The sequence below is a fragment of the Biomphalaria glabrata genome, chromosome 8 (genome assembly GCF_947242115.1).
Source record: "Biomphalaria glabrata chromosome 8, xgBioGlab47.1, whole genome shotgun sequence".
Taxonomy (NCBI): Eukaryota; Metazoa; Mollusca; class Gastropoda; family Planorbidae; genus Biomphalaria; species Biomphalaria glabrata.
The window spans coordinates 3125220-3134897 of record NC_074718.1 but is presented as its reverse complement, the minus strand read 5'-3'; the positions used below and the strand labels follow the sequence as shown (position 1 = coordinate 3134897).

Genomic DNA, 9678 nt, shown 5'->3' with positions numbered 1-9678 from the left:
GCCCTCAATGGGCTGTAGCGCCACTGGGATGGATGGATGGATGTGTTGAAGCAGGCCAGAGCCCTCCATGGGCTGTAGCGCCACTAGGATGGATGGATGGATGTGTTGAAGCAGGCCAGAGCCCTCCATGGGCTGTAGCGCCACTGGGATGGATGGATGGATGTGTTGAAGCAGGCCAGAGCCCTCCATGGGCTGTAGCGCCACTGGGATGGATGGATGGATGTGTTGAAGCAGGCCAGAGCCCTCCATGGGCTGTAGCGCCACTGGGATGGATGGATGGATGTGTTGAAGCAGGCCAGAGCCCTCCATGGGCTGTAGCGCCACTGGGATGGATGGATGGATGTGTTGAAGCAGGCCAGAGCCCTCCATGGGCTGTAGCGCCACTGGGATGGATGGATGGATGTGTTGAAGCAGGCCAGAGCCCTCCATGGGCTGTAGCGCCACTGGGATGGATGGATGGATGTGTTGAAACAGGCCAGAGCCCTCCATGGGCTGTAGCGCCACTGGGATGGATGGATGGATGTGCTGAAGCAGGCCAGAGCCCTCCATGGGCTGTAGCGCCACTGGGATGGATGGATGGATACACGAATCAATAAAAAGAGAAAGTAATCAATTAGTCAATGGACTACTGGTTATAATAACTTTGTTTGATACCAACAATGGAAACTAATCCTTAAATATTCACAGACATGGTTAAGTATGTCGGGGTTTGTCCGCTTCAATAATTATACACTTTATTTCTCAAACTCCCTTTATTGGATGAAGTTAAAACTTTAAAAAAGTATTTATTGTAGTTAACCAAATATAAAAATGAAAAAATTAATTCAATTAATTATTGGTAATTATTGTTTTAATACTGAAAAGGGGAAACAACTTCTACATTCTTGAGTTATATAGTTGTAAGTGTACAGTTCTTCCTCTTAGGTAAGCTTGCTTTGTTTTTTTTAAAAGGATTTTGTATATTATGCTTGTCAAAGTTCCTACACATAGTGCGAAATATTACATCCTAGTCCGAACCCCCTGCAAGGTATAACCCTGTTTAGCCAGACAGGGTTGAACTCGTAACGATCGTGAGGATAGTCCGAAGCGCGTTCCGCACGACCAGGCAGCCATAAGTGAACTGGTGAACCACAAGTGACCTGCTGACCAGTTCCTTCAGCTGCCCAGATATCTATCTTGTTGTTTCGAGTGACTCATTCTGTGGTAAGCCTTTCAAAGTATTCTTACAATAGTGATAGATGATAAACCTTATTTTCATCAAATAATTTAAATGCATAATCCAGTGCTGACGAAACTATGACTTGCATTGCATACAGAGTCGGCACAAGTTCTGTAATAGTGAAGCCTCAAGGATCGCTCAGTTGGATTTGTTTATTTATTTATTCGGTCGACTTTATCCTTTATATCGTGGACAGCTCAAATATAAGATTGAACATCCTGTTGGTACAACGCTGTGACGTAGTTTCTAGGTTTGTTATTTTATTTTGTTGTATTGTTGTTTTGTGTTTGTGTTTTGTTTTGTTGTTGTTGTTTTTTTCCGTTAGATTGTGCATATCTAGACAACTTACCGAACATAACCTTCAAACACTACATTAATTTCAATGTAGATCTATTGTAATTTCATGTCAGCTGACTCGTTTAAAGGCCAGCGAATTCAATGCGGCAGCGATATTTGATAATGCCAGTTTTCTAAAATTTCGAAATCCCCGAGAAAAATTGAATGTGTCTACGCCACAGTGTTTCCCAAACTGTGTTCTTGGGTTCCGCGAGGCCTGACTAGGGGCTCCACGAAGTACTGGACTATTTAACTAGTAGACCACTGAGTGAATTAATCCAAAACCATTCATTAAAGAACACCTCAGCACTGACACGCCAACGTGGCTACGTGTGGGGCAGTGAAGACCAGACTGTGACGTGGCAACGAGCTATTGGCCTAATCTGCCTACAGTTTCAGGCTTTCTATGACGATTGGCAGGGCCGATCTTAGGCCACTGCAGCCTATGCGGCCGCAGTGGGCCCCGCACTTTCATAGGCCCCGCGCGATGCGAATTCTAGGTGTAAATTATTAAATTAAACCATTTTAACTTATTATTAAAGGGTTCCTGGATATCTCCTGAAATTATAAAACATAAGAAAAAGTCATGAAAATGTCCTGAGATTATTAAAATCTTCTGAAAACTGATGCAAATCTTAAAACACACAAAATTGTCATTTCGATGTGTCTTTCAATATGGAAAACGCCAATCCTACTATATAGCGATTAAAATAAAATGGCATTGTCAGCTTTCATTTAATAAAAATGTAACAATAAGCCGAATTTTAACCACAATAAGAACTTCAAATACTTAATTTACTTCTATAGACACTAGCATACAAATATAGATCTAAATCTATCTAGACCTCTAATATAAAAAAAAAACAAAAGCCATATTTTGCGAGTCGATAAATCTAAAAGGCAGATCTGAATGTTTATCGGCTTATCTCTATTGTAGATGGTTCGTAAAGTTAAATTGACAGTGATTTTGTACTTAGTAAAGTATGAATAAAATGCAAAGACAAATTTATTTTCTAATATAAAATCTTAATTTTCACTTATTATACTTATCACAATCCAGAAAAGACCCCGCGCAATCCGTTTCGCATAGGGCCCCGCAACCTGTAGGACCGGCCCTGACGATTGGTGTCAATTAATCTCTCAGAAAAATAAGCAAAAGGTACTGCAAAAAACTCAGAATGTGCGAAGTGTTCCGTTATAGAGAAAGTTTGGAAACCACTATTCTACAAGAACAGGGATATCTGTCAATGGTGTAAACATGTAGAACTAATGGTAGAGTGTACTTATCGCCTTATTCAACTAGTTACCAAAAACATAGTAACTAATTGCTAGGAGAATCCTGTCCTGCTTTCAGAATAATATTTCAATGAAACGCCGTGGGATGTGTGGCTAAGAGGCGACAACCACTTGGCTACCTATCAAGGAGACTAGAGTTCAAACCCTGTCTTGACTAGAGATGTGTTTTACTGCGCGCCTAAAGGCGATAAAAAGAGCGTGCTGAGCCTGATTAAGGATGAAAGGTTCGCTATAAAACCAATTTTTAAAAACTAATACACTATATACATTTGAAATTATGGGATGTCTTGGTAAACCACTATGATATTGTGTTGTCAGGTAAAAGAAATAATTCTGCAACATTTCAGCTCAATCAGAGACTAGGTGTGGGAGAAATAACGCGTACAAACTTTTTACCAGACAGAGTGAGTTGTGTGATGCGCTTGTTCAGTCTGTCTTGAAGTCAACTATAGATGACTGTTGAATTTCAACCAATTACTCTGCAAGCGTTTGGGTTTTATTGTTCGGGTGTATTCAATGTAGTTGATCAACAATACAGAATAACCAAGACGATTGATTTAACAAGTAAAGAGATGTGGTCAACACTGATGAACAATTTAACATATATTTATTCCAAGAAAAGGCCACAGTAAAAGTCTCTGTCAACTAAACACGTCGTTACCCTAGAGGATTATATCGCTAACTGATTTTTCCGGTCTCTAACCCAACATATCCCAAACGTCACTAGTCCCGTTCAATATACGTCTTCTATGATGCGTCGCTAAATAACTAACACTATAAACAAGGTGTCTAACAGATTATAGAAGCTTTGTAAAAACATAGGCAAAGTGTTCCGTTAATTAATCTCAATTTTTTTAAATAAGATAAAAAAAAAAAAAAAACACTACATCCATTTGAAATTATGGGATGTCTTGGTAAACGATTTGAAAACTAAGGCATTGTAACTCTTCGGGACCAATCTAAATTCGAATTGTTTAACGGTGAAATATACGGAAAGAGAAGAGGATGTATGTGTGTTGGAGTGTGTGGGACTGTGTGTGGGTGGTGGAATTATGTGAGTCTGTATGGCTGTGTGTGGAAGTATATGGGACAGTGAGGGAGCCTATGTGTTGGAGTATTGTGGAATTTAATGTGTGTGTGCTACAGTGTGTGTGGTGTTTGTGCATGAATCGAATTTAAAAAAAAACAAACAAATGAATTGGCGGTGGGAGGGGGGAGAGATCTGTCTAACTGTTTGACAAGGGGATACAACTACGTAATTTGAACGCAAAACACTAAGACAATGAAATCTAGGATTTCGGAACTGTCGGAGACGGGGCAAGCTGGAACAGGCTTATACAATGAATATGTCTTCAAGTCATTTTGTAGGATACAATACAACAAGCACATTGTTGGACTCCGCCCCCTTTCCATATCCTTCACGTGTTCCCCCCCCCTCCCCTCTCTCTCTCTCTCTCTCTCTCAGTGTTTGCCTCTTCCTCCCCCCCCCCCTTTATCGTAGCGAGCGGCATAACTCATCCAGCCGTGAGGAGGAGCCCCCTCTATAAAAGCCACGTGTGGACGCGTGAGTTTCTGTAGTCGAGACAGCGCCCTCACTGTACCGCACAAGTCAGCGCTCGCTGTGAATCAGTCTCAGATAACTCACACTGAATCACCCGAGTCACTGCTCACGTTTGGACGTTCATATAGCACTATTTATTCATTCTGAATCGTCGTTTAAAACAAAATTTAATGTAAGTTTGCTCTCTATAGAATTTACTTATTATAATATAATATATAAATAAAATAATAAAACATATACTATTCTTTTTTTTTTTAACTGATCCAAACTAATAATCTAATTACAAAACTAACTACAAGCTCTGCACCTGTTCATGTTTTATTTAATTAAGTTACTAATTAATTTCACTGTTGTGTTTCCTTGGATAATGAAAACCGAAGCGAATGAATTAATTATTATGTTTAATGATTATTTTTTCCACTAGATCTATCTAGTGATTCATCGTACCGTCATGAAATAATCTAGCAGGGTATTAATGAAATCGATCTTGTGCATGGGGTGAAATTGCCAGGCAAAGGCGATAAACTATCAGCGATTTATTGCTTGCGATCAGGGCGATTCAATGGAAAGCGTAGGGTCCAGAGAGTAGTTTAAAATGTTAAACTGGGGCATTATTTTTAACGGGTCAATACGAAGAAATACAAATTCCGAAAAATATTCTGATCAAGAATTATTCAATGACGCACTTTACTTGTAATTTAATTTAATTGATTTTTTTTTTAAAGTTACCCTTTCAGACCATGTGATCTATAGTGCATCTGTTTCTTAAGCTAACCCCGAAACTCAAAATCTCAGCCTCAACCTAGATTCGAACCAGGAGCTCAGGGTTCGGAAGCCACGCGCTTAAGTTTTTTTTTTTTTTAACTTGATCTGTGATACATTACACAGTAATATCATTTAAGTCCTTCCTTTCAGGCCGGCTCAAGCATGATCGAAGCCCTTATCGTTAAGAGATGACCTAGTTTGGTAACATTCATCGATTTCTTCGACTTCTTCTCGTTGTATTGTTTTTTCTAAAACACTGGATAAACTTTCAAACGTAGTTGGCAGGGCCCGCGATGCCCTGAGCACTTGGCCTTAAAACCGGCTCAGTCATGAGCCGTTGAACCATTTGGTGCATCTGTTTACATCTCTTTGAGCGCAGAGGCGGCATTAAGATGTGGCGAGTGGGGCGACCCTCTGCGGGGAGGAAGAGGAAACCGTGCCTCATATTCTGTTTTGACTGCCCCAGACTTGCTGATCTCCGTCTCGACAGGTCTGGGAAACCAAAAAATTCTCCACCTGTATGGCGACATTTATGCACTACGCAAGACAGCAGGGTTTCTGTCCAGGGCTTGTTTTTTCTTCTTCTTCTTCATCGTTCTCATTGTTATGTTGGAGTGTTCATATGACTAGGCCAATACATGAGATGAACTGCGAGGTGGTTTCCAAATCAGGGAGCTCTCCATAGAGTTTTCTTTCTATTGGGGTGATTTGGGGCCAATGTCTTATACGGGCCTCTTGGTAGAGAGAGCAGTTTTGGAGGACGTGATCGGCATTTTCTGGTGATACTCCACATGGGCAGATTTCACTGGTTCCAATTTTGAGCTTCCGGAACATGTCCAGGGCTTTTGCAAGAGAGGATTTGAGCCTCTCAAGCCATCACTCTAATGGAGTTTGATGATGATGATGATGAATGAATGCCTGGCACTAGTCGGGGAAAAGTAAAGGCGGTTGGTCGTTGTGCTAGCCACTTAACACCCTCGTTAACCGTGAGCCACAGCATCAGACGATATTTGCATCATCTGCCTTATACATCACAACGTCTGAAAGGGGGACTTTACTTTTATTTTGTGTAACACAGTCAAGCGGCCAATAGTAAAGTACCTATGTAATCTACTAGGTTTTGTAACAATAGGGGCATATAGCATTCGCGAGATGCGATACGGTATTAGGTCTACGCTTGAGGCTCACGGGCCCCGCGAATGACATTCTTCCCATGGCCCCGAGTACTGCTAAGCTCCCCCCCCCCCCCCGTGTTAAGTGAATCAGCGGAAAAGCGACTATATTGAAGTGCAAGGGTCCATTAAATGATATGTTCATCATCATCATCATCATCATCATCATCAAACTCCATTAGAGTGAGGGCCATAATAGCTTGCTCAGGCCTGGACAGCCTCCACCACGGGGAAGTGCGGTCAGGGCGCCTCATGCGCTCCCAGACTCCACGGGCTTTTTGGGACTTGTCCCAGCACTCAAACCATTTTTCCATTTCTGTTTTTTCTTTTTTAACTATAGCCAGATGATATGATAGCTTCAAATAAACGCCTCCTTAAAAATGGTTGTGATTGTGAATAATCCCCTTCTGTATACATCAGTAATGAACCAGTTATGTGGAGCTATAACAATTCTCTCTCTCTCTCTCTCTCTCTCTCTCTCTCACTCTCGTGAAACAGCAAAACCACTTTATACTTAACACTGTTATGATCGAGATTAAAAAAAAAAAAAGATGAGACTGTTTTAACAGAAATATAACATGACACGTTAAAACAGTTCTTACTCCAGCTGTCGCTTCTGTCAAATGACGCAATCAATCTTTTTTTTTTCAGTCAAGATACTCTCTACTCCCCCAAGCTTCAAAACTATTATATCAAATCACTTGCACACATCATGTCCTTTTACTGTCCGTTTCTGAACTCAAAGGTATCATTATGTCGTAACACATGTGTGTACAAGAAAAGATCTAAGTAGATATTTGTCCTGTTGTTCTTTCCAACACAAGTCGCTCATTTCCGTTCCTTCTCTGTCGTCTGCTGCGTCATAATTCAATCTGTACGCAATCTTACAAGTCAAAACAAATAATCTTGCAGGGGCCGTAATCTTGTAAGTGTTTCCGTAACAACATCTAGTGTTTCACATACTTACACATACTTTAAAGTACTTATCTCCCCTTGTCTTTCACTTCATAATTTAGTAAAACAATTCAGCTCTTCTTTTCAATTGTGAGTTTTGAGTAACTGTTGAGTGTTTTAAAAAGAGACCGCGTTTACTCACATGCTCGCGTGCATAGTTATGTGATCACTTTAAGAAATGATTTTATTCAATTAAGAATAATTAGTTTGTAATAGCGCCGACACCACAATACGATAGAAAACTACCGACAAAGAAAACGGATTATCTTTATTACCCCCCTTCGTTGTTTACACTCTTTCTTTTTTGGAGATTCTATAAGTGTTACAAGTAACTTGGACATAACTAATACTCTGGAACCCAGAATTCTTGCCATAATTTGCATTCAAAATGTCATACTCTCGTTGTAAAATACTCTGAACTGCAGAAGTACAAACTTTCTCTTTAAGATTTCGCCTAAAATCCATATTATATTATTGAAATCATACAGAAGTACTTCTTGTATTGTGGTACTAATTGTATATAGGCTCTAGCTTTAATGATATATTTTTGTAAAAATATATTACAACTTTCACAATAATAAAATGTTTGTTATTTTATCAATATGATTATTCCGTTATTCGTTAGTTAATTCACCACTCTAAACTAAGATATAAATAAAATGTCTACTGTATCGCGTCTGTTCCTGTCGGGCGAAGCTCTTATTTCTAGGATTGAGTGCTCAAGAGACCCCTCCCCCCTGGAGGCATCATTGATTGGGAATTTCAGAGATAGCATCCCAAAAAACACAATTACTGGGCAAGCAGACTTGTGTATCAGGAACCTGACACCCGGGGGGGTTACCCATGGGAAAGAAAAGGACGTCTGAGACCCTGGCCGGCAATACCAGCTAGCTTCCTTCCTCGTCATACTAGATCTGGACTGGGGAAATCTGCTCCAGATAGATGGGTTTGGGGGGGGGGGGGGAGGCGATTGACAGAAAGTAGATAGATTTTTTTTTTAAATAAAAAAAAAATTGGTTGACGTCATGGTAAATAAAGGTCAAGGTGAACTACGAAAACAAGGGAAGATTATCCATCGGTGTAATTGAGTTATCTGCCCTGATGGGTTTTGACCCATTCAAGTGTAAATACAGTTAGTGAAGAGGCTTGTTAACGAGATTTGATTCAAGGGAAGACTACCTAAGTGGAAAAAAAAAAGGTTTTAGTTTGGAATCTGTGATGCCTTGATTATTTTTGTGGAAGTCGTTTGTGTTTTACTGTGTTTTGTTTTCTCATAATTAATTGGGTTTTTATTGTGTTTGTTTCAGATAAACAAAGGAAAACAGCCAGCGTTGTTGTGGATTAAATCTTAAACAGATCTGTAAGATCCTCTGTAAGCTAGTCTCAGTCAAGCGAACTACTTACACCATCATATAGCTGAACTTTAGCTTGACATGTCATTGCTCTGAAAGTCGTCTGCAGCGGAAGGATATCAGACTAGAGCAGCCATTTTGAACATGCTGTTATCACCCAGACAGGACACCTTCTGTACTTTCAACAACAACGCCATTAACCACCCCCACTACCTGCCCCCTGGCCAAAACATGGACAGAAACAGCTTAGCCTATCAAATCTCTGGTCAGCTCCTGACCAACGCCAGCAAGTGCTACTCGCCCCGCCCCGTCCAGAAATCCAAAATCCCACCTCATATCACCATTTGCCCACCTGACTCCGCGGAAGGACACAGCGGCTCGGCCTATCTGGACGATGATGAGCTTGACAATGATGTGTTCCGGGCATCTGGGACTACTTCTCCGACTCACTCGTCGTCTGCTGGCTCAGATGAGAAGCACGAAGTGCATTCTGGGAGATTGTACTTAGTGCGACACACCGGAAGCACCTCATCCCCGTCCTCTCCTTCAATGTCGCCGTCAAGGTCACCATCCAAATCGGGACCTATCTCGTTTCCGTTCCGATCTTCCTCATCACCCCCCACCTCCTGTAACTCTCCAAACTCCTCCCCCAGCCGGAAGACGCCCGTGTTCGTCAGGGTGTACCGCTGCAACAATGACCACTTCGCCATCGTCTCCCGCGACTGCCTCTACACCAGCAAGCCCGTGTACATCAACATGCGCCACTGCAGAGTCATCCCCGGCGACTGCCTGGGGCGCTTTATCGTGGCGGGCAAGTGCGACTCTGGCACCGTCATCGAGTTCGAAACCCTGGACCTCTCCTCCCTGGAGCAGTGGCTGGACGCCTTCCAGACCCTCACGCCCCCTGCCTCTCCCAACCGCTCAGCGGGAGGAGGCTCTGCAGGCAGTGTCGGAAGCTCCACAAACAGTCCGTCAATTCCTAGGAGCCCAGCGTTGCCCACGCTGAATGAAACGGACGAAGAA

General features: G+C 41.7%; 1 protein-coding gene across 1 annotated transcript in view; it reads left to right on the top strand.

The window, feature by feature from the left end:
- The first annotated feature begins 4408 nt into the window (after positions 1–4408).
- Positions 4409–9678, top strand: part of LOC106067049 (uncharacterized) — a 6867-nt gene continuing 1597 nt past the window's right edge. Inside the window, exons 1-2 of the mRNA XM_013226149.2 lie at positions 4409–4584; positions 8611–9678. The exon at positions 8611–9678 is cut by the window's right edge and continues 1597 nt beyond it. Coding sequence (XP_013081603.2) covers positions 8800–9678 — 879 coding nt within the window. The 5' untranslated portion in view covers positions 4409–4584; positions 8611–8799. The remainder of the gene's footprint in view (positions 4585–8610) is intronic.